Raw genomic sequence first — 25,720 nt, 5'->3', positions numbered from 1 at the left:
GTTGATAGCTGGAGTGCCAATAATACACGTTCAGGGCCCCATCTTACTGGTTTTTCCATTGAATGGATAAAGAATGAATGAGATTATTCAAGAGTAAAGGACCATTTTTGAGACAAAAGGGTGCTTCAGTGGGCCAGGCAGTGGCAAGTTACCGACAGTTAAATATTCTGCAAGGTATAGCAGTAAAATCGGGGCACAGAACTTAGTTACAGATTCTTAACAGGTAGACTTGACACAGAAAGTGGAGAACAGGTGCTACAATTCCCAACAACATCAGGGAAATGCCCAGAAAGTCCCTGGATAAAAGCAACACAGGAGATTGCAATACAACCTTTATGCCTAAGAGACAGCTAAGATGGCAATTATTTTCTTTTCAGCCTTGGGTTATTGGTCTAAATGCTACGGGTAGAATTTGGGTAGAATCTGGACTGCCTGCCATCAAATCACCTGAGGGAACTTCCTAAACCTTAGGTTCCAGAACTAATCCCAGACTATGGTTCATTAAATTTACATATTCCAGGGCTCGACATTTCTAACAGTGGCGTATCTAATGCAGGACTGAAGTTTGGGAACCAGTACTATCTACTACTTGGTATCGTCACACCTTAGCCTCAACTCATCCCAGAAAGCTGAATTACCACAGTTCACATGCATTGAAAACCCACTGCAAGCCAGAGACATTTCTGAGCCCTTTAAATATATTTATTTTATTAAGCAATTCCAACAAATTTACCATGTAGACATTATTAACATTTTCAATTTGAGATAAGGAAATTAGGCAATGAAGCTGACATCTGGGCACAGACTGTCTGATAAGAGAGCCTGTCCTCTTTCCAATGGTGCCATTGTGATAAAATTAGCTAAATAAAGTGAACTTTTTCTTTCTGCTTTTAACTACAATTTTATCATGTATATTGTTAAAAAGTCATCACATGTTTATCATAAGCTCTGATTGGTGGTGATACATTTCAGTGAAAATAGGGAAATTAAAACTGAATAAAACCCATTTGGTAAACAAAACATTTCAAACACACTGTTGTCATAAAAATCTACAATGGAAGTCCTTACTTGTAAAAGTCGCAAATAATTCCTATTGGCCTCCTCACACATTACTACTTCCTCCATTTCCTTAGACCTAATATTAGATGTGAGTTTGCTAGGAAGTTGATCAGTTCAACAAATAAGGGAAGAACAAAGAACATACATTCACCTCTTCAATATCATTAAACTCGATATTTGAATACTTACATTTAATTCATCTTTTAGAATTTCTTCAAGATGATGACCTCCATGCTCTTCATCTTCTTTGGTATCTATAACTATGCAAATCTGTTGTGAAATTCTTTCTGAGATAAAAAAAAAAGTTAAAAAAGAAGTAAGTTCCAAACATAATAGGAACAAAGCCCTAGTGCATTGAAACTTATGCTTACCTACTGTTCACAGTTATTGAACCACAGGAAGGTTTTAGCTTTGGGCCAAGTGGACTGACTTGGATTACACACTGAGATGTCCTTGACTCTCTTAGCCCCCAAGTCAATGAATCCATCTGTTTTACACTTTGTGGGTAGCTAACTACATGTATAGGCAACAGAAACAAGAGATCACAGGGAGTAACTGGAGGTGAGAGCCATTTGGCTTGTCGACTCAATCTTTCCATGTTTGTAAGGAGCCTTAAGAATCTGATAAAACCAGCTCCCAGGCAGATCCTCTCTTTAGGCTCTGTCTCCCGTGTGCAGCTCACTGTGCCACCTGGTGTCCTGATTAAGTATAGCGTTTTCCTTGGCTTTCCTCTAGATTCAAGCAATTTAATACACTTACGTTCCTATCCACTTAACTATTACCACCAGTGAAAATGCTCAATGGATTTCCTTCAGATTTGGAAGGCTCACCTCACATGGTTTAAAGAAGTGACACAGGCTATGTGACACAGTGATAACCACTTTTGGGACCCCTGGCTGCACTCTCCCCAAAGCTATGCAGTCCTCTGCAACGCCCTGCGGTAGGTAGATCTGAGATACTAAGGAATGGCTGAACTGCTCCCAGTCGAGGAGACATTGCATGGTGTTATGCCATGGACAACGGGAAAAAGTGTCATTTTAAAGAGGAATCCCAAATGAAAAGCCGCTTCTTACATGGGCAACTTTATACAGCATGCTTTAAAAAAACATTGCTCTGGCAAGTTACTGACTCTTCCAAGCAAAGCTGGGGAGGACAGACCATTTAAAACAATAACATCACCAGTCAATAGTACTCTTGTTACTTACTACCCCCCACCTAGCAAGAATATTACACAGGGTGAGCAAAAGTCAGTTCACATAACACAAATAAAGAATACAATAATTAGAAAGTAATAATGCAAGGTTAACTGTGTTTCCCATACAACTGTAAACCTCCTTTTGCCTGCCTCTTTGTTTCTTCTCTTTAGGACTCTGTTTACACATCTGCAAGGCTTCCTACCAATTTTTAAATGTCTATAACTCTAAGTCACATGACTCTAATAAAATTAAGACATAATTTTGAACATAAACGAATGGTCCAGATAGTAAGTGTTGTGAAGCATCTTTTTGTTAGAGATATAAACTGATTGACAATATCAGATAAATCTTTACAATAAAAATGATCTAGGAGCTCACTCTTCAAAGGTTAATAGGTTTGCTTACAAACAGAGGTGGGGGCTTTGAAAGTAATGAAGAGGGACAAGATTAAAAAGTACTTTTAATGTACTGAGATAAGAACAGTATGGGCATAAGCTTCGTGTGACAAGAGACAAGATAAGCCCTCGAAGGCCATGGGATGATTTAGTAGTGAACTATGAAGTGGGGCGCTCAGTGACACCAGATCATGGAGGTGACACGCTGTCTTAGATACTTCGCTGTCCCAAAAGTTTTAGATCAGAAGGTAACTATCACACAAGCAATGGCTTGAAAACAGAGTTAATCCAACCTTACGCACTGTAAAATTGCTAAATGTTTAGAGAAATTTGTACTTTGTCATGTCCTAGTACAAATTCAGACAACTTTCAAATGCCTCTTCTACACGCACACAAAAAAATATGATTACTTTTTTTATTATATGGGAATAGTAAAAAAAAAAAAAACTCTCCAAATTATGGGATTTAAAATTTTTCCTACTACATGGGTTTAGTAAAGACCCTACATTATAAGATTTTAATGAGGAATCAATGAGCTGGTATGTATATAGTTATGTAGAGTGACTGGTATAAGTAGATCCCAATAAATCACAGAATAATCCTATTGCCATTTTGGTCATATACATTCAGTAAGAATATAAAAGAAGATTCCTTGTGTCTACTCAAACACAACCCATTTCTAACTTCAAACTGTCCCCTGTGGTCTTAATACTTCAAAGTTGGCTAAATAATCTATCAATTTTGTCCCGCTAAGGCTTCTTTTCAAATTTCAGAGTCTTACCAAATATGCAGTTGTTATGTGTAACATTGGAACACCTATCTTAAGTAATAAACCATCCTATGTTTTCATCCTTGAATTCCTTTGACACTGAAATGGATACCTTCCACTTAGGACCATTCATTTGTATCTTTGTTTGTCCATTACATCTAGGTTGAAGCATCCTATGTGATTTCTGTTAATAATCCCACAAGCATATGCTGACAATCTTAAATGGGAATTCTAATGTACTTAAGGCCTTTATCAAAAAAAAAAAAAAAAAAGACAGCAGCCGCAAGGACTCGACTTGGGCCACACATCTGGAAGGCCAACAGGAACAAGAATGTAGCTATTGGAACAGGGTTCAAATAAACTGCACCTCTTTAATTCCACGGTTATTCTAGTATTGCCCAACTCAGAGAGAGAGAAAAAATATATATAACATTTAAAATTCTTGTTTTATGAAGCACAAAACTTTCCAAACATAATACGTTTAATCTTCATTGTTTCTCAAAGCACAGTCTTCAACAAATTCCTAGAGGTTAATGATGAAATCAAAACAAAAATAGGAGGCTTTAGGATTAATCTGCTGTTCTATTAATATAGCATGTCTCAGAAATTTTTAGAGGTTAAAGTAAAACAGAAGCACTGGGAAAACTATAAAATCATGTTACTTCCCAGAATCATAAAAACTCTCAGCAAGAATCTAGCCTTTGTCCTCTCTCCTGAAAACACCTAAGGATAAATAAGAAAAATATTGGAATTAACATTAAATCATACCTTACCTGTCAACTTGATGACTACTATTAATCTCTGAGATTTAGTTTTCACACTACCTTCTAGCTTTTAAAAATCTTCCTAAAAGGAAACTTGTGTCACATGATGAAGTATTTTGGTAACTAAACCATTATAATACACCCCCCCCCCAAAATTATTTTTAACATGTACTCTCTGATTTCAACGGAATAACTCTTCATTTGTATACAGCTTCTGGTGCCACATAGTTCAATGTGACTTCACAGAGAGAAAATTCAAACTGGAATATGACTTGAAGTCTACAGGTTAGTATTAAAAGCTGTGAGCATCAGTTAATAAGCCCAGTTAATACCTCGTCCCCATGCATGAGAACTTGTAAATGGTCCAGGTATCATGTACAATTGACAAATGCAGTAGTTACCCCCTTATCTGCTGGGTATATGATCCAAGACCTCCAGTGGATGCCTGAAACCACAGATGTACCAAACCCTATATATAATGCTGCTTCCTGTATATACATACCTATCATAAAGTTGCATTTATAAATTGGGCACAGTAAGAGATTAACAGCAACAACAGTAAAAAAGAACAACTATAACAAAATACTTTAATAAAATTTACGTAAATATGTTTCCTACTTTCTTCTGTCTTCATGATTTCTGATGAGAAATCTATGGTCATTCAAATTATTGTTCTCCTACAAAAGAATGTATCATTTCTGACTGCCTTCAAGATTTTTATTTTGTCTTCATTTTTCAACAGTTTATGAAGTGACTGGATTTCTTTGGGGTTATCATGTTGGAGTTACCTGAGCTTCTTGAGTCTGTGGAAGTATGTCTTTAACCAAATTTGGGGCTTTATTTTTAATCTATTTATTTAATCTATTTATTTTAATCTTAAAATATGTTTTCTTTTTTAAAAAAGATTTTATTTCTTTATTTTTAGACAGAGGCGAAGAGAAGAAGAAAGAGAGAGAAACAACAAGGTGTGGTTGCCTCTCACATGCCCCCTACTGGGGACCTGGCCCGCAACCAAGACATGTGCCCTGACTGGGAATTGAACAAGCAACCCTTTGGTTTGCAGGCCAGCACTCAATCCACTGAGCCACACCATCCAGGGAATACTTTTTCCTATACTTCACTTCCTCCTCTTTCCAGAATTGAGATTAAATGTTTCTTTCCCACATATGCTGAGTACTATTTATTTCTCCCCAATCTCTTTTCATTCTGTAGTTCAGACTAAAAAAATTCTGATGATATAATTAACTTTACTGGCACTTTCTCTGTCATCAGTATTCTGTTTTTTATTTTGGTTATTATCATTTTTTTCAGTTCTAAATTTCCATTTGGCTCTTCTTTATGTTTTCTATGCCTTTTCTGAGACTTCCTGTCTCTCATTTCAAAAGCATTCCCATGATTGTATGACCACTATCCCATAAACCTGAAACTAGTATTAAATAATATTGAATGCAAAGTGTAATTGGAAAAAAATTTAATTTTTAAAAAAGGATTCCCCCTTATTTGTTGTAGCATTTTTAAATCAGTGCTTTAAAGTATTTGTCAGATAATTCCAACACCTATGTCTTCCCAGCATGGGTACGTATTAATGTTTTTTCCCCTGTGTGTTTAGGTTTTCCTGGTTCTTTGTGTACCAAGTGATATTGGATTATATCCTGTATATCTGGGTAATATCCTCTCTTACCACCATCTCTCCTATACATCCCATTTCTCTAATACAGCCCTTTTTAGCACTCCACAATGTGTTTCTTAAGTGTTTAATTCCAATGGCATTTTAACTAAAGTCCTTCATAAAGTCCTTTAGTCTTATGAATGAGACCAAAATTTAATTTGTAATATACTCATCTTTCAATAGGTCCTCTTGGTACACATAAAGTATACTGGCTTCGTCCAAAGGTTAAAAAAATAGATGCAGTTTGGGGTCTTTTCATTAAACTTCACAAAATAGTGGTATGTACAATTTCTAATTTACACAGCTTCCTCTTCACCACATCACAGATACACTGACATATTAAAGAGAAAACACATCTAGACACATGCCTCCATCAGTTAATCATCGTAGAGACTCATGAGTGCTCAGGGTGGTGTTTGTATTTTACAAGGAATTTTCAAATAGCATGGAGGAGAGACACACTTAAATACTATGTTAGTTCCACAAGCAAGTGAGAAAAAAAATCAAGAAATCAGCCTTCAGTTTTCTTGAAAACATTTAACACCATGACTTCTGTAAGTCTCCCTAACCACTATACTGACCGCTTGAGCCAAAATGTTAGTGTTCTGAGGTAAATAAGAAACAACTATATCAAATCCAACTATAATCCTTTGCAAAGGATGTTTGAAGCCTCACTCCATTCAAAGGAAGGGCAGTTCTCTTCTATTCTCCTGTGGAGTTCCTTGAATCAAAAGCCAATGTGAAGGGTCCATTTTCTGTCTCACATGGAAAATTTTAAAATAGTGTTACTAAAAATAGAACTGCCTTTTGACCTGGCAATTCCACTACTGGGATTATATCCTAAGAACCCTGAAACAACAATCCAAAAGAACCTATGCACCCCAGTGTTCATAGTAGCCCAATTTACAATAGCCAAGTGCTGGTAGCAACCTAAGTGCCCATCAGTAAATGAATGGTTCAAAAAACTGTGGTACATTTACACAATGGAAGACTATGCAGCAGAAAGAAAGAAGGAGTTCCTACCCTGTGCAACAGCATGGATGGAACTGGAGAGCATTATGCTAAGTGAAATAAGCCAGGCGGTGAGGGACAAATACCATATGATCTCACCTTTAACGGAAACCTAACAACGAAAAAAAACAAGTGAGCAAAATATAACCAGAGACATTGAAATTAAGAACAAACTGACAGTAACCAGAGGAGAGGTGGGAGGGGAGAATGGTGAGAAGGGGGGAAGGGTTTTCAGGAACAACTATAAGGGACACAGTGACAAAACCAAGGCAGGGGGGTGGAAGCAGGGGAGAGAGGTGGGGATGGCTGGGGTAGAGGGGAAGTGGTGGGGGGTAAATGCAGACAAATATAAATGAACAACAATAAAATAATTTAAAAAAAAAAGAAGAATCACCACTGTTGAGCCTTGAATTCCTGGACTCAGCCTCACCTGTGGAAAGATGCCTAAAGTTCTCTGAAAACATTGATGGAGGAAACTATTAGGACAGCAAGGGGGATGGCAGGCAATTAAGGAAAAGCAGCCAACAAGCCATTGCTACAGGACAAGTGGACAATGGGGCGGCAAACAGAGTCTCACAAGAGAACAATACACCCCACATTAAAGGGTCAAAGTGGCCTTCTGAGAAGTGAGCTCTATTGTTGACTGTACATGTTTCAACTAGAGGGCAATGGTATGTAGGCCCTTTTTCAAAAAAGATGTTTTATATCAGATCTTAACCACATTTGTAAATGAGTCACTAAATACAGGATGAAGTTTCCTACCTTAGACTAAAAGTAAAGAACGGACCTGTGACATCTTGTTTCCTGCACTTGTTTTTACATGTGCGTATATTACCATTTTCCAAGTAAATGATGAAGTACTCTTTTTTCTTTTCAAAGTATATGTTCTTTCTCAATTAAAAGAGAAATAAATTTAAAGGAAATGTTAGTGACTCATCGGTACATTTACAAAATGTATAATTGCTTTGAGCAAAAATGTCATGTTTGGATTTTTGTTGTTCATTTTTTTCCCCTACCTACATCAGAGTTAAATATAACTGGCTGGCTTTTGACTGTTCTCAAGTCTTACTTAGCTACCTGCTTAGTACTGTACTGTGGCCCTAGAAGTTTTTCATCATGACACATTTACTTGACTATGTTTGAATGAGCATCCCATTAATGGCAAATTTAAAAATTTATAAAAATTAAACCAAAAAGTGAACTCTACATTCTCTAATCTTGACCCGAATATTTGACTTTCCAATTGAACTTTTTAACAATAATATTCCAAGGAAACCAAACTGCTATTAAATCATACTGCAATCTTCCTATTCTTATTAATTAAAGCTTGACACAAATGTTCTTACAGATTAGCGTAAGATAGAGTCATAGTACTATTATTTTCAAGAGAGTGAAGAACAAAAACTATATTATGTACAAAGAACTTACAGTATTAATGTGAAAATTTGGACAATGAAGCATCACAGTCAAAAACCAAACATCAAAAATTACAGTTTCCATGTAAATCTTAGCTGTCACTTTGCATTGTCCAAAAAGCATAGTTAGTAACATAAATGGCGCCATTGGTGAGTATTTCCCAAGCACAGTCTGATGAAGACTACCGCAGATGCAAAACACCATCCAGTTGCAGATGCAGAAAACTTGACTTAAAGTGTCTCACTTTTTCAATTTGATTTAAAAATTCAACAAATACTTTTCATATAAAATGCCATGATGTTAAGTGAAAATATTAACGGATCACTAAACAATTAGGGCATTAATTTCTTCATAGGTATAAAATACGCACTGCAACATAATGAGTTATCTTATTCCCATAACACAGAATCAATTGTATTCAAATGTGATTTTATTTTACATTCTTTCAGACAGAGCCCATTTAAAAGTACATTTAGCTACTTTCAATGTACAATATATGCACAAAAGGATTCAATTGCTTCCCTACTGGTACAATAACTTTAACTGCATAAAATATAAAAAAGCAGGCCCTGGCTAGTGTGGCTCAGTGGATTGAGTGCTGGCCTGTAAACTAAAGGGTCACCAGTTTGATTCCTAGTCAAGGCACATGCCTGGGTTGCAGGCCAGGTCCCCAGTAGGGGGTGCACAAGAGGCAACCACACATGATGTTTCTCTCTTTACCTTCCCCTCTCTAAATATAAAAAAGATTAAAAGTGTATATATATAAAGCAGGCATTTGAGGATTTATAGCTTGACTTTATAAATACTTAGCATGAAAAGAAATCCCCTTTATCACTGACGTTGAAAATAAAAATGTATTTTTGGAATATAGTCTAAATTTCTGAACCAATAGGAGATGTGATATGGCTGAGAAATCAAATTCAATTAATTTCCATTAAAATAAAGTGCTTTGTTAAATAAAAACATTGCACAATGACTGGGAAAAGACATGAATTTTTACATGAACATTCATATTAGCCATTTTAACTAATATTAAATAAAGGCAGTTAAAAACAAAATAATTTTGAATTTTAACTGTTTTATTTTTCCATTTTTATGTAAACCACTATGAAAAGAGGCACCCTGAGGCTTTTTGTATCACACTTTTACTTAGGTTTGTACAATCATAACCAGGAAAGAATAAAATATAGTAATTTCAAAAGCACTCTTAACAAAATTAATTATATTAAAAGATTTGAGGAGGAATGATGGTAGAAAATAAGTGCAATTATCTATTTAGAAGCTCAATAGAGACTTTTCTTCTTAGAAGATTTCAGAATATTGATCATTTTGCCAGGATATGGTCAGCATATTAAACCAAATGTGGGCTGGGACTGTTGGGCGTGTGTGAGTCCAGAGAGAGTATGTTACTGCTGGCATCTGTTACCGCTTTCATAGTTTGGGTATGTTTGAGCATCCAGAGCAGGCTTGGGTGGGCTCGGCCAGCTTGTGTGTCAAAAGTACAATACCTCTTTGTTAAGGGGCTGTTTATACACTTATCAGTCAGCCAGTGTCTTGTGCCAATTAATCACACTACTCCCTAGAAAAGTTTATGTTTAAAATTTCACTCATAGTCAAAGCCGAAAAGGAATAAACAGAAAAATGACCAAATCCAACTCTCTGCCTCAAAAAAATATTACGAATGCTTTATTAACAGTAAATTTATTATTAACTGTATATTTTTCAATGCAAAAGAGAAGTATGGGAGTGCTACTTTATATATGTTTCCCATTATTGAATGGTTTACTATAAATAAAAACCTAGGAAATAAAGTAATGTTAAAAATAAAACTTATCTAACCACATAAAATAAAATTCAGATTTTGAGACTTGTTATAAATCACAATTTGAGGATCTTACTCAAAAGCTTATCTGAAATTAGCTGCATCAAAATTCCACAGTAAACTAAAAGTAAGACCTGAACATAAATCAGGATGAACCAAAACATACCTGCTATTGTAGTGACAGGCAAATTTTAGATGACTAAATGCTTTTGCAAGACATTACACCAAATAAATGTTGTATGCAAGTCTGAAAAAACTAAACAAGAAAATAGTTACATCAAATATAGTTTTTAACCAGCAATAACTGGTATTCAAGTAAAAACAGCTCAGGAAGAGCAACTTACAGAATACTAAGCACTCATATCACAGCATAAAAAAAAAAAGAATTCCATCCTAGAATAGAAAAACTGTTATGGCTAGGTAATAAACGCTAAACTACCAGAATTAGCACAAAAAGAAAAAACAAACTAAACAGTATCCAACCAATCATTTTAAAAGTATTATTCTGATTTTGAATTTTAACCTTTCCTCTTTCTGTGTTCGTATCTAGATCAGCCATTTGAATGTTACAGGTTTTTCTCACACTCTCTAGAAGACTACTATGTGCTAAGCACAGTACTGGCAGAAAACATCTTGGTCTCGACTGTGTGATTACTCTTCATTAGGCCAACTGAAGATAACAGTTTTAACCTAACAGAATCAGAGTTGGGCAGGCTGAATTGTATGAGCCATTCACTGTACCCACCAAAGAGAGACACTGAATCCAGTGTCCACTTTAGTGGCCAGCAGGAGTAGCTCCATGACTCAGAGGTACAAAGTGGCCAAGTCCCAGAGTAGAGTCAGACTCAAGAAAAGGGAGACCCGAGTTTAAATTGTGGGTCTTGCTTTTCCTGTGTGACTCAGAGGAAAGTAACTAATCCCTCTAAGTTTCACTGTTCCCACCTGCCAATGGGAGCGACAACATCTACAGTACCTCATTTTTGTAAAGAATAAATGAGATAACATGTATAAAGTACCTGCCATGTGCTCCAAGTCCTGGTTTCACTCCTTGACAAAAATGCATATTCAGATACTATATCACCTTTCTTTTAAAAAAGAAAATTAAAAAGATACATGATATTGGGGCAGATTCACTAGATCCCAATATGCATCTGTTCCCAATATGTAAGGGGGGAAAAAAGTGTAGCTGCGCCCTTTAGCATGTTACTCAATTCAATTCAACTCAGTATTAGAGGGCAAAAAAGAGAAAAAAGACTGACATTCTTCCCACCTTCATTGATTCACAACCTAGAAGAGCTTCACACCAAGTCATGGGTGATGCTGAAATCCAAAGAGTTCTTAAAATATATTTTTTAAAGTGTTGCAATATATAAATTTGGTGGCAAAATCAGTCCTGAATTGAACTGGCTAGACGCTTTATAGTTACTACTCCTGCACTAAATGTAAACATTTATGCATTTCAAGTCTCATTATGTGGTGAGTCCCAAATCCCACTGCTGATGTGACATAATATATGGCGGAAGGCAGTAGCTTTGGAAAATATAAAGTATTCCAAGTTCCAAAACACATGTAGCCCCAGGATGTCATACAAGGGAATCTGGACAATTTCTGCTTAAGGAATGAAAGGGAGACAAGTGGTACAAAAAGGTAAACTGCCGAAGGTGGAAAGCTGTACTGAAGAATGTATTTTCTATCCTTCTTAAGTCAGAATTTGCTTACAACCCTTGGATGTGCTATAACATGGAAACAATAACACTACTTACACCACTGTGTTCTTGGAAAAGCCAGTAAAAATACACATGAAAGGTTTTAAACAATGATTGGCACAAAGTAAATACCAATAAATGCTATGTGGTGGAAGTGCCTAGAAAAATACTTTGAACACACTCTAGGAAAAGGCCAACAGGTAAATATACAGTTCAGACAGTTAGCTGGCTACATGCCATATCATATTTTGGAACTTGATTTTTAAAAATCCAAGAATTTTCTTTTTCCTCTGCCCAGAGGTATTTCTCCTGTCAGACCTCAGAGGCAGTTTTACTGCAAATCCATGGGGGCAGGTGGCAATCACAGTTGAACAAAGAAGCACCTGGAGCTGATAGAACAAACCAAGATGTCAACTCTCGATGCAAAATATACTATTTGGAAAGAAAGAAACTATGAAGAACCACCTAGAGGGATGCTTCCAGAATTCAATGTACAAACTAATCAGAGTTTTTGTTAAAATGCAGATTCTGACTTCATGTGGTGGAGCCAGATACTCCACATTCAAGATCTCAGGCAATGAGAAGGCTGCTGGCCCATGCTGAGGGGCAGGAAGGCCCGGAGCAGCAGTCCTCAAAGTCCACAAGCAGCGTCAGACTCTGGTGGGGAGTGACTGGAAACGCACACCCTAGAGCATAAGGAGACATTGGGAGACTTGATCCAAGTCAGGCTTCCCCTGAGAATAAAAGTGGAATACTTTCAAAATACTTTAAAAATAAAAGGAGCACACTAGGCCATGTTACCTAAATAAGAAAACCAATTTCTCTCTGCAAACAATTTCCAAAATTATGGCCCCTGCAATTACACTTACAATGTAGGCTTTTACATGATAAGAAGCCTGCTCTGCTAATGTATAAGCGGAAGTGGACAAAATTCCCAGTTGAACCACTCACCGACTATTCACAAAATAGATCGTTTCCATTTGGCCTAGGTAACAGAAATATGACTTTGTAGAAACCAAACTGAGTTTTTCATTTTCTTGTGTTGAGAATGTAACCCAACCACATCATGGTTTAGTCAACTTCTCCAGAGTAATGTTTATACATCTCCTGGCTCATATGTAAATATGTCAACATTTTGATTTATAGCTATAGGTGATCTGTTTACACATACTGATACACAGACACAAATTACAGTACATTAATGGTCTGAAACACAATATTCTTAAAGGACAAAAAACGTGAGGCTGAACTGTAAATATAGAACGTCACGACCAGAGAAAAATTTCCGTTTTCTGAACGTGAAGCTGATTGATTGTTAAATAGGTGGTTTTCCCAAAATCTTATAATAACCTGATACATTCAGAATTAAGATTCAGTGTTTTTTTCGCAACTTCAAAGTTTGAATTTACAAGTTCATCTCCCAAACAAGTTTACAAGTTCACCTCTCAAAAACTGAGTGCACGGTTCGGTCCTTAACCTGTTTTTGAAAGAGGCAGTTACTAACCCTGTGAAGCACACACCTGCTTCAGGACTGGGGGAGGACCCCTCTGATCTCTGCCAGGACCATATCTTTAAAAGAGTGCTGCTGTCAGAACACCTCTCTGATGTTCACACCACAGGGGAGCAGGGAGGGGAGATGCTTCTGTAACCTGTAGTGGGCAGAGGCCAGGCATGCGGCTCAACAACCCAATGCAGGAAACAGACCCCTCAACAAGGAATTACTCAGCCAAAAAGGCCACTAACGCCAAGGTGAAGAAAGCTTGACTGAAGCAATGGAGGCTGCAAAAACACAGAGCGAATGTCCCGTGAGTGTCACCGTTACATTCCTAGCACCATGTGAAGCACAGTAATAAATAATTGTTGACTAGCAAATAGACTACCTCTGTGTAACTGGGACCTTAGAGTCTCAGAGATGAAAAGGAGTGAGAAAGGCGTTGCTACGTACGTAATATCTAAAATTACAAAACAAAATTAGGCATTCTCAAAACCAGAAGGAAAAATGGGGACAACTGTAAATGAACATCAGTACAATGTTTTTAAAAGAAAACAAAAAAACCCATTCAGTCCAATTTCCATATTTTGGGAAAAAATTTTCTCCTATGAAAGATGTTATCTAATGTATTGTTTTTACTGTGATGGGAGTATCAGTTCTCTTAGTAGTAAAACTAAAATATAAAATCTTTATAAATGTATTAAAATGTCAGTTCTTACTTCTAATAGTGCCAAAGTACCATACTTTCTTCAAACTAGTAAAGCATTTCCTTTATAAAAAGTAAAATAAAACCAATATGGCATAAGTCATACATAATAAGTGATATTCCACAGGCGGGAAACAAAACAAAATGTAATTATTTTTCAAAAAAGCAAATCACAGACTTCCAAGGCCTGCAGGCATTTATACTTCTGAGAATTTGGAGATCTAAAATGTCATGAGAAATTCTGAGCGGGCTTACATTTTTGAAACACAGGAACTGAGAGTCACAAGGCCAAACATACCCTTAATAATCGATTCAGCTGCATACAAATCTCGTTTGTAGGTCACCTAAAGGACAGATAAACCTCATTAGACTTAACAGAGCAGGAAGGAATGTGAAAGCAATAAAATTATGCCCCCAAGGAAATTCTTGATTTTGGAGAAACTATAAACACATTAATACTGACAATTTCTAAATTACAACATCAGCAAATTCAGAATAATGTATTCTATTTCTATGAATGGTCAGAGATTTTTTTAAATCTTTAAATAGAGATACTATATGGAAGCGTTTACCAAAATCTTATTAATGTAACTGAGTATTACATCAAAGAATATGTGGTTGTATTTAAATAAAAGTTCCAGCATTATTGTTTAATAGTAAGGTCTTACTCTGAAAAGAAGAAAAAGTAAGTGTAACAAAAATCACCAAGTTGCATTTTTAGTTGAAATGAGGAAATTCTCAAAGATCAATTCACAGTAAGAAGGGCGTACCTTCTGAATTGAATATAACTGTATTTACCCACATAAGGTTCACCTCGTGAGGATTTTATGGTTCTGATAGAAAGAGCCTGGAAGGCCCCACCCTGTACATATGAACAATCACAACCTTTCCTTAAAAACACACAGCCTCCTTGCAATTATAACCTGTTCTTTGTGATGTAACAGAACCTTGTCCTACGGCAGATACTTCCCAAGCCACATCCAGTGAGCTCAGGTATAGAACATGTCAGGTGCATTGCATTGCAGAATTAGTTCTCCTATCTCACAGAACTGAAAATGTAGTAAATAATGAACTATACTAATAACACCTATACTAATAACACCAAGGTCTTAGGAGCTCATCAATCAAGTGCCAAGATGATTCTGATGCTAATGGGCTGAAAACCCACTTTGAAAAGTATTCATCAAATTACTACCTTTCTATGCCTACAATTCAGACTCTTTTCCTCCAAATTATCTCATATCTAGACATACAGAAATTTTGTTCAGCTCAAGTGGCTCAGACACTTCTACCCAAAATAGACTCCTGTGCTGTGCCTTTATCCTAGCAGGTAAATCCTAGTCCAAAACTACAGTCCAGAATTAAAGTAGCAGGTAAGCCCTGGCCGGTGTGGCTCAGTGGATTGAATGCCGACCTGGGAACCAATGGGTCACTGGTTCAATTCCCAGACAGGGCACATGCCAGGGTTGTAGGCCAGGTTCCCGGTAGGGGGGCATGTGATAGGCAACCATTAATTTTTCTCTCCTTCTCCCTCACTTTCCCTCTCTCTAAAGCATTCGACTAATCTATTTAAATGAAATGTGGCATGGTTACATTATCTCTAAAATAAGCACATGCCAACCAAAACCAGTACTGTGTACAGTAGTCACTGATCCAAAGTGTAATTCTATTATCTGGAAAAAATATCAATAGAAAACAGACATTTAAAGGTTCACGGTATACATTTTACCAAAGAATGTATAGACCTCATTCATTCATGCAAAAATATTTATCAAATAACTACTGTGTTCTAAGTCCTGTTCTAAGCACTGGGAATAGAGCGATCAAAACAATGAGGAAACTTCACTTGTAACAACTGCATTTTAGTGGAGAAATTTTTCTTACAAGAATTAAATGCATTACAATGTTTGCAATTTAAATGAGAAAATGCTTTTCTTCTATAACTGTCTGCTGTGTAGGGTAAACTCAGAAATTAATGGGAACATAGTTAATTATCATTATTCATTTTTCATCCCTTCCTGCTTTTGTTGAGGGATTAACACTGCATTCCAACTTAAAATAGAATTGTGACATTGTACCTTGAAAAAAAGTACCTTTTTTTCCCAAATAAACCTTAATGATGGGTTTTTTAATTTAAAGAAAACTTGGTTTCAAATACTAAAATGTTTTTTCTAGCATACTTGCAAGACAACATTTTTATACTGGAGTCAGTCTTATGAATTAAGTACATGTTTTTATTACCCAAAGTTCCTTTCTTAACTGTATAAGCAAGAAAGACTCCTCAATTTCCTTTTCTGTCTACTTTTTCCTGTAGGCTGTGGACACCTACTCATATTCTGACTAAAGATTTTATACTTTATTAATACCTTCAACATAAAGCCTTATTGAATATCTCCACTATACTTCTTAAGCACTTTACACTCCTAAACACTGAATTAATGAAAGTAAACTACAAAATATTTCTGACAAACTTGAAAAGTACTGTGTTTAAAACAGCCTTATTTTTGTCCAAATAAAATATCCAACATACATCAAAGGGGAAAGTACCAGGAAATGTAGTTCTCAATTGATGAATTTTTCTCTTCCTGCCAAACTCTTACAGTAATAGGGGTACCCTTTCCTTATTCTTAATTTCAAAACACTTTAATAATCAGTTTTGAAGTTGATTTTCTTCTGTCAGCATGTTGTACAATTTTTCTTTGTCTTTACACAATAGAAATTTTTTTAAAAATCAGCCCTGCAGGGATGGAAGAGAGCCTCAGTTCTCTGATTTACCGGTTCTCACACTGCGTGCATTAGAGCCTCGGGCGGCCCCTGCAGACCAGGGAGATGCTCTGAGCAGCAGGGATGCTGAGCCCCACATCTGCCACTCAGGTAGTGAAGCTCAGTGGTTGTCTGTCTTGTCCCACTGTGCTCCTGTGCAATATTTCATCTGAGTAAAATGGTTAGCTAAAATGTATTTTTTTTTCAATGAAGAAAAACCTGAAACCGTGAGCCACAGAGATAGTTTTCTTCCAACTCTTGGGCCAGAGCTATCTCAGCTACCTCAGGATGAGCACCAAAAAACACAAAAACTGTCACACCTTCTTTGTGTTGCTCCATCTGTGTTGACACTCGGTATCATAAATTAGACTTCTTAGAGCCAAGTCCAGTTGGCTACCATCTTCCATGAGTTAGCTCACACTACACTAAATGTTCTCCCATTTTCACTTCACGAGAAAATGAGTATGGAACTCCAATAATTAGGAGCCAGAAAATCTTAAATTTTAAATATATGGAATGTTCATTAGATACAAATTTAGATTGGGGGGTATTTATTACATTTATTTCCATTTCATTGATTGTGTCTATGTTGAAAATATTCTGACCTCTAGACTGGGTAACTAGACAAAAGCTCCTAAAGAGAAACAATGTAGCCATAGTGTATGTATGAGGTTAAAGAAAAAAGGCAAAAGTGAGACTGTTTTGTTTCTTTTGTTCTTAACAAAGATGGCGTAACACTTGGATCTTTAAAAAAATGTAGTTCACATCAAAAGCAACCCTCAAAAGTCATCCATTCTAGTAATATTGTGATCACTTGAACACTTCAGAAACGCTTTCTAAAGAAATATTTTCAGACCGTGGGACAGAGTTGAATCTCTTAAATAACTGGCTATAAATCTTTCATCAATCTGTCAAGCCTTGGGGATGATTTTAGCCTTTAGAAACAAGATGTCTGTTCAATTAGGTCTGTACAGTATAGTAAGGGACCAAATAGTTAATTATACTGGGACCAAAACCATGGTACAATTATAGAGAAATGGACAGTCTTCTGTGGGCTAGGTGAGAGCTCACTGAAGTGAGTATGTGTTCACTCCGGCCCGGCACGGCACCACCACTCAGAAAGCATGAGAGCTGGTAGCCGCTCCTGGGAGTCAGTCCTCTACTCCTCTGCGGTTGGCCGCTCTCTGGGGAGGGGGTTGGTCACGTGCAGGGATGCCCTCTACCCTGCACGGTCATCTGAACAAACTGAGGCCCCACAGTACCGGCTGTAGGAAGGCTGGCATCGACTCTAAATGTTTACTTTTTTCCTTTACTTTCATACCAAAAAAATGTATGTAAAATACAAAACAATAACCCTCCTGGGATTTCTGGTATCAGTTAGAATAACAGTCCTAGTCATTCCTCACACCACCGGGGGTGAACACCCTGACTTCGGAGAGGCAGGGGAAGGTGACCTGGCTCTGGGCCTCGGAATCTTCCCTTGCCTTGCTGTTTCACGGGAGTGACATGCCTCCTGAAATGCGTTTTTCACTGTGTCAGGTTTCTGAATCATGTTCCAGGTACAGTACTTGGCATTGCCAGCTGAGTCCAGTACCAGTTTTAGACTAATTATATGAAATCTGTCCTCAAATCCAAGCTTTAAAAAAATCGTAGCACCTTTGGAATTATTATAGAATTAGAACACTAATGTCAAAGTGTGGATTCCATTGCTTTGGTTTAAAAGCAACTGAAATAATCTTTATCCACACAAAATAGTAAGACCACAAAATTAATTAAATTAGACGCCTATGCAAAAGACAACTCATACAATGGCATTACAAGAAGCTAAATAGGGCTAAATAAATAGCCAGGAAAATATCAAAAAGATAAAGGTGGAAAATAATGGAAGACAGGAGGCAGAAGAAGGGAATAGGGAACCAGAAACAACTGCACTATTTATACTCAAAGTAATTTCACCTCTCCTAACAGAACAAAGGCGGTACCTTAAAAAGGCCCCGTAACTGTCATGTGATAGGCATTTTGTCCAATCCATCACATGACATGCCCCTTCAGAACCCAAGATCCTGTTAAGATCCATCATTATTCAAATATCATTCATAAGAGGGGGCTTCCCCGTCTCCCTCCCTGTCTGGAAAGTGATACTAGGAAGATGATCACTCTGGGCCTTTGAGTGTGTCGCCCTTTGGCATGTGCACGAGTTTCTTAGGGCTCTATAAGCCCAAACTGAGTGGCTTGGAGCAACAGAAATGTATTGTCTCACAACACTGGGTCACAACTGTGCAGACGTTCTTTCAACCCAGTTAAGTTGGAGCTCCCACCCCAGGGCTACTGTGGAGAGCAGAGTTCCGTCCTCAAACCCAGCTGAGAGTGAGGCAACAGAGGAAAAGGATACATACAGAGAACAAGAAAAAATGTGAATGAAAGAATCTTACTGGCTAAATGGAATTTGTTTGAATAAATTATGTCGAAGTGAATTTTCTTATGACCAAGCTATAGAATTGATGCCATGCTTTAATAGCTCAGAAAACCCAGTGGGACTGTTTTAATTCCCGTAATATATGCAGACACAGACACACACACAGACACACAGACATACACACACACACCCCTTCTCTCCCAGAAATATTGTTTCAGTATGAAACCAAGTATTTTTATGCTACTGCTCCATTCCCTAAAGCCCTGGAAAGTGTTTGTACTTGCACCGTATGTCTTTAAGAATGACATAAGCATGAACAAGACGCAGAACAATGTACCAACTGCATTACCTTCCAGAGGTCAGGTGATCCTTCCACAAGTTTGGCTTTAACATGACAGTATTTTAGAGCCAACTGCAAGCACTCAGTTCCAAACTCCAGGTCGTAGTCACTACACTGAGTAATAACAGAAAGAGAGTGAACAAGTTAAAATATAATTTTAAATGAAACTATGCATAATCAATTGCACAGAGAAAAGGAAGAGCCCAGAGAACTGCCAAGCTCTTTAATTAGCTACTGATTATCCAAGTTTCAGAATAATTTTCCCTATGCCCTAAAAGCCAGCAGAACACAGGAATGTTACAATTATAAGAGTCTCAAACCTCCTCCATTGTTTCAGGTGTCAGATAAACATAATACTTAACTTCCTTTACTCATAAGCTTCCTTTCCAAACATGTTTCTAAAATGCCTGAAGGGACGGCTGAAGATTACCATATCATAATCTGATTTAACAAAATGTATATTCATAAAACTTCAAATCCCCTACCTTGTATTTATATCAATTTATATTTATAGTCATAACTCTATTATTCACCTTAATATTTTAAATATCAACATATCTTTTTTAAAGGATTTACATTTTGATTCTAAAACTGGACACAGTTTTGTAAAGGTCTCTCATTGATTTAGTAAAATATAAACACCATTTTTAAGCTTCTTAAGCAGAAACATGAAAATGACCAACAAAATACAAATCAGCTGAATGATACTGAGTGCCTATTATGTCCAAGCTTTATCTTAAGTACCAGCATATAAATATAAATGAGACATATATTGTGTCTTCAAGGAACTCAAGTCTAGAAGGAGGAGCTAATTTATAACAAATACTTTACAACACAATGTGATAGATGCAGCACTAGAAGAATATCTAGAAGTAGACCAGGAGATAAAATACATGGTGCTGTGGGAGGACTTCAGAGAAGGCCTGGAAGAGGAAATAGTCTCTGATCTCATTTTAAAGGCTGAATAAGACTGGAAGAAATGGATACCTTTAAGGCAAAAGGCACCATACAAACAATACAGAGGTTTCAGATTTGCATTTTATTTTTTTAAAGGTTTTATTTATTTTTAGAGAGACAGGACAGGAAGGAGAGAGGGAGAGAAACATCAATGTGTGGTTGCCCTGCTGGGGACCTGGCCCACAGCCCAGGCATATGCCCTAACTCGGAATCAAACCAGTGACCCTTTAGTTTGCAGACTGGTGCTCAATCTACAGAGCCACACCAGCCATGGCCAGATTTGCATTTTAGACCGAGTATACTCATGTAACAAAGACAGCAAGGAGGTAGCAAATATAACTATGACATTCAGCATCCTTTGCCAATGCTATTTTATCATAAAGGAGATTACAAAACACTAACTGTTACTTGTTCACGAAATTAATGCACAAGGAAATATAACCATCAAATACACATAGAGTCCCAAATTAACCAGAACAGTCTTAGTTTAAATGTTCTATTCCATTATACTATCTAACATGACATGTTTCTTAGACATTTTCATTTCATCATCAGCAGTAGTTACATTTAAATAAGTTAAGGCAGATTTTGGTAAACCTCTACTTTGTACTTGCAGCATCTGCACAGCCCACCTAGCAGTATGAGTGAGATGTATGTACAGTAAACAGTTTTCTCCTTAACCCATGGCTAAATCCCAAAGATGACTAGCAATGATGCTTTTCCTGGCCCTTTCCAGATGCAAGGTATTGAACACATCTATGGACAGCCTTAAAAGTGCTCATAAAGTGCACACTGAGAGGAGCGCATTGGGACAGCTACCTCCCTCCCATCCCAGCTGGTGAGGTAAGAATATTACTGGATGCTGTGCCCCCGCCAGCCACGTGATGTACCAGCCAAGACGGCAACAGCCTGTAAATTGCATAAACTCTTTAGGATCCCAGTCGCCAGGGTCAGTGGGAAGCATGGAAAATTATGGGTCATGTACATACGAAATATAAATAGGAAATAGAGGAGAAGCAGTATTGGCAGAAAGAGTAGTCTGAACTTGTCATTCATTGGATGGACAAATATTACAACTATTTAGGGGGGTTTTTTGGTAATTTTTTAGCAATAACACCTTGCTTTCACAATGAGTTCCAAAACAATGCAAGCTCACTGACAAATTAAATTCTGAACTTCTGTGTCTCAAGAACATTGACGTTGGTTTCAACTTTTGTCTAGAATATGGAAAGTTGAAAAAAATGACGCTCATTTATGAACAAAAGACAAAGCAGATAAACTACACAAGCACAACTTTTTCTTAAACCCAGAGGCCACAAGATAATCAAGTAAACTTCAGTTTAATAAAAGGCATCCCCACCCCCCCACCCCAGTCAGGGAGAAAGAGGATGCCGTCACCAGCTCACGTACGGCAGAACACAAAAGGAAATGACACTGGGTGCCATACAGGCAGGGGAGAAGAAATAAGCTAAAAAATGTCTACAGATTGCTAACTCCTGAGTGGAGACTACTAGGAGACTATAGACTATAGAACCTCCAGGAGCCACAGTCCCACTGGAGTTTATGCCTACCTGCAGGCTCCTCTTCAGCATCACACTACTGGGAGTTCGTGAAGCAGCATAAAGGTGACTTGTGAGTACATGTATATTCTAAACTCAAGGCAATCACTAAACAGACATTATTAAGTTAAAAATAAGATGTCAATAGTGATAAGATGAAATCATAAAAAATAAGATATTAATATAAGGCAGACAGAAAGAAAGAGAAAAACAACAGATAGAACACATAGAAAATAACCAGCAAGATGATCGATTTTAATCAACAAAGGTCGTGAATGTCAACATTTATTACACAGCATGGGAGTCACAGTGATAGAACTGATCACGTGAAACACACACACACACACACACACACGGATGCTGAGAACTCTGTGTCTCCCTGAACCTGAGGCATGTCCTCCCCAGGCAGAAGTACTGAGGGCATCATTGTCAGAGGTCCCCAAATACACAGTCCATCCCAGTCATGTCGCAGTGAAGCTCGTAGCCATGGAGCTGCACCTTTAAACGCAGTTAAGTCCAAAGGGTATTCAACACGCAAACACGAGCAGAAAGCCCAGATTTAACTGAATGCCAAGGAAAAGCTCAAACGTGAAATATAAGTTAAAAAGGCAAAGAATATTTTGGAGGAACTAGAAATTGTGCAGTTAAAAAAAACCAATAAGCCTGGAATGAAAAAGTATTCATACTCACAAAGTAAGACAGGATAATATTTAAGAGGGCATGAAGCTGGAAAACGGGGGAGGAAAGAATAAATGATGACAACCACAAAGTCCAGCATGTTCAAAATAATAAGAAGGAGGAAATAAAACAAAAGGGCAGGACAGAAGAGGGTAAGGCACAGAAACAACCAAATAATTTTTTTAAACTGCAGTAATAAAGAACATGAGTTTCCAAATTAAAAATTCTTTTGAAGTAAAGAAGTTAATAGAGGAAAGTACAATTAGCAGAAAAAACAAGAAGTCTTATAAAGCAGCAGAAAACCAAATCAGTTGAAACTTCTTAATAGCAACAATAAAAATCAGAAAAACAATGAAATGGTTTCTTTATAATCTCAAAGGTAATTATTGTCAACATAAAACTATACTCCCAGAAAAGCTATATATATCATTTTGGAGGATGGAATATGGATTTTTACAAAACATTGAAGATCCCAACAGATTTTAAATTTCTGTAGGCTCATTTTTATTTTCAGTTTTTTAATAGACTTTGGGGATCAGTTTTAGGTTCGTAGCATAATTGGGCAGAAGGTACAGATATTTCCTGTATACTCCTACCCCTGCATACTCACAACCTCGCCCACTGTAAAAACCCTACACCAGAGTGCCACGTTTATTACAATCAATGAACCTACACCAGCAAATCATCATCCCCCGAAGTCCACAGTTTACACTGGGGTTCACTCTTAGTGCTCCACATCCTGTGGGTTGTCACAAATGCAAAATGGTATCTGTCCATCATTATGGTATCACACAGAGCATTTTCACTGTCTAAAACTCCTCTGTGTTCCTATTCACCCTCCTCCCTGCCCCCAACCTTCGGCAACCATTGAATACTCTCCTGTCTCCCTAGTGTTACCTTTTCCAGAAGTTATACACTTGAAATAATACAATAGCCTGTTCAGATTGGCTTCTTTTATTTAGCATAACACATTTAAGGTTCCTGCATGTCTTTTGGGTCCTGGTGGATCGTATTTCAGCACTGGATAATACCCCACTGTCTGAATGTGCCACAGTTCATGCATGCACTCACATACTGAAGGACACTTTGGTTGTCTCCAAGTTCCAATAATTACGAAAAAAGCTAGTATGAGCATTCATGTGTACATTATTGTGTGCCATAAGCTCTCACTTACTTGGGCAAAATGTGAAGGAGCGAAATTGCTGGATCATACAACAAGAGTATGTTTACTTTTGTAAGAAACTGTCAAACGCTCTTTCCAAGTGGATGTACCTTTTGCTTTTCCACCTGCATTGAATGAGAGAGTTCCTGTTACTTCACATGCTCACCAGCATTAGGTGTTGGTGTTCTGGATTTTGGCCATTCTAACAGATGTGTAGGGATGTCTCATGTTTGCTATAATTTGCATTTTCCTAGTGACATATATGATGTGGAACATCTTTTCAAATGTTTATTTGCCACCTTATTTGGTGCAGTGTCTGCTCAGGTCTTTTATCTTGTTATTGAAATTGAGTTGTTCATTTTTTTATTATTGAGTTTAAGAGTTCTTTGTATAAAAAAGAAAAAAATTAAAGAGGCAATTTCTCAGGACAAAAAAGAGTTCTTTGTATATTTTACATAACCATACTTTATCACATATGTTTTTTGCAGATATATTCTTCAACTTGTGGCTTGTATTCTCATTTGGGATAAATCCCACTTAATTGTAGTCTGTAACTCTTTACATACATTGTTTTATTCTATTTACTAATATAGAATTCTGTTGAGAAATTTCCATTTATGTTTACAAGATACTAGTATGTAGTTTTCTTTCTTTGTAATGTTTTTGTCTGGTTTTGATATTAGGCTAGCATCAGAGTGAGTTAGGAAGGCTGTCTTCTGCTTCTATTTTCTAGAAAGGTTGTAGGGAATTGGTATAATTTTTTAAATGTTTGTTAGAATTCGTAAGTAAGCCCATCTGGGCTTGGTGCTTTCTATTTTAGAAAGTTATTAAATATTGATTCAATTTTTAATAGATACAGTCCTGCTCAGATTGTCTGTTCTTGTGTGAGCTTTGGAAGACTGTGTCTCTCAAGGAATTTGGCCCATTTTATCTAGGTTATTAAATTTGAGAGTATAGAATTTTCCATAATGTTCCTTCACTATCCTTTTAATATCCACTGGTTCTGTAACAATGGTCCTTTTTCATTTCTAGTATTATTAATTTGTGTCTCATCTCTTTTATTCTTAGTGTGGCCTATTGATTTTATTAATCTTTTTAAAGACCAGATTTCAGTCTTGTTGATTTTTGTCTGATTTTGTTTTCTATTTCATTGATTTCTGCTCCAACTTGTATTACTACTTTTCCCCTGCATACTTTAAAATTAATTTGCTCTATCCTTTTCTAATTTCCTAAAAAAGAATATTAGATTACTGGTTATATCTTTCTTCTTTTCTAATATATACATTCAATGCTAAATAATTCCATTTAAGTATTGCTTTTGCTGCATCCCGAAATTGCAGTAAGTTGTGTTTTCAATTGTATTAATTGAAAATAATTTTTTTAAAGATTTTATTTATTTATTTTTAGAGAGAGGGGAAGGGAGAAAGAGAGGGGAAGAAACATCAATGTGTGGTTGCCTTTCCAACACCCCCTGCTGGGATCTGGCCCACAAACCAGGCATGTGCCCTGACTGGGAATCAAACAGGCGACCCCTTGTTTGACAGGCTGGCTCTCAATCCACTAAGCCACACCAGCCAGGACTGAAAATACTTTTAAATTTTCTCTTCAGATGTATTCTTTGATCAATGTGCTATTTAGAATTGCAACATTTAATCTCCAGCTATTTGGGGATTTCCCATCTATCTTCCTGTTATTGATTTCTAGTTAAAGTCCACTGTGGACCGAGAGCAGACATTGTATGATTTCTGTTGGTTTGAATTTGTTAAGGTGTGTTTTATGGCCCAGAACATGATCTATCTTGGTAAAATTCCATTTAAAACTACAAAGAATGTGTATTCTA

The 25,720-nt window shown here is 36.9% G+C and overlaps 1 protein-coding gene across 1 annotated transcript in view; it reads right to left on the bottom strand.

Moving 5' to 3' along the window:
* CRPPA (CDP-L-ribitol pyrophosphorylase A) overlaps positions 1-25,720 on the bottom strand; it is a 190,700-nt gene that overhangs the window by 114,749 nt on the left and 50,231 nt on the right. The window contains exons 4-6 of the mRNA XM_053926793.2: positions 19,534-19,638; positions 14,304-14,349; positions 1,249-1,346 (exon numbers count right to left, since the gene is read on the bottom strand). Coding sequence (XP_053782768.1) covers positions 1,249-1,346; positions 14,304-14,349; positions 19,534-19,638 — 249 coding nt within the window. The remainder of the gene's footprint in view (positions 1-1,248; positions 1,347-14,303; positions 14,350-19,533; positions 19,639-25,720) is intronic.

The sequence above is a fragment of the Desmodus rotundus genome, chromosome 6, assembly GCF_022682495.2.
Source record: "Desmodus rotundus isolate HL8 chromosome 6, HLdesRot8A.1, whole genome shotgun sequence".
Lineage (NCBI taxonomy): Eukaryota > Metazoa > Chordata > Mammalia > Chiroptera > Phyllostomidae > Desmodus > Desmodus rotundus.
The sequence above is the reverse complement of the archived record's forward strand: the minus strand, read 5'-3'. Positions and strand labels throughout refer to the sequence as shown.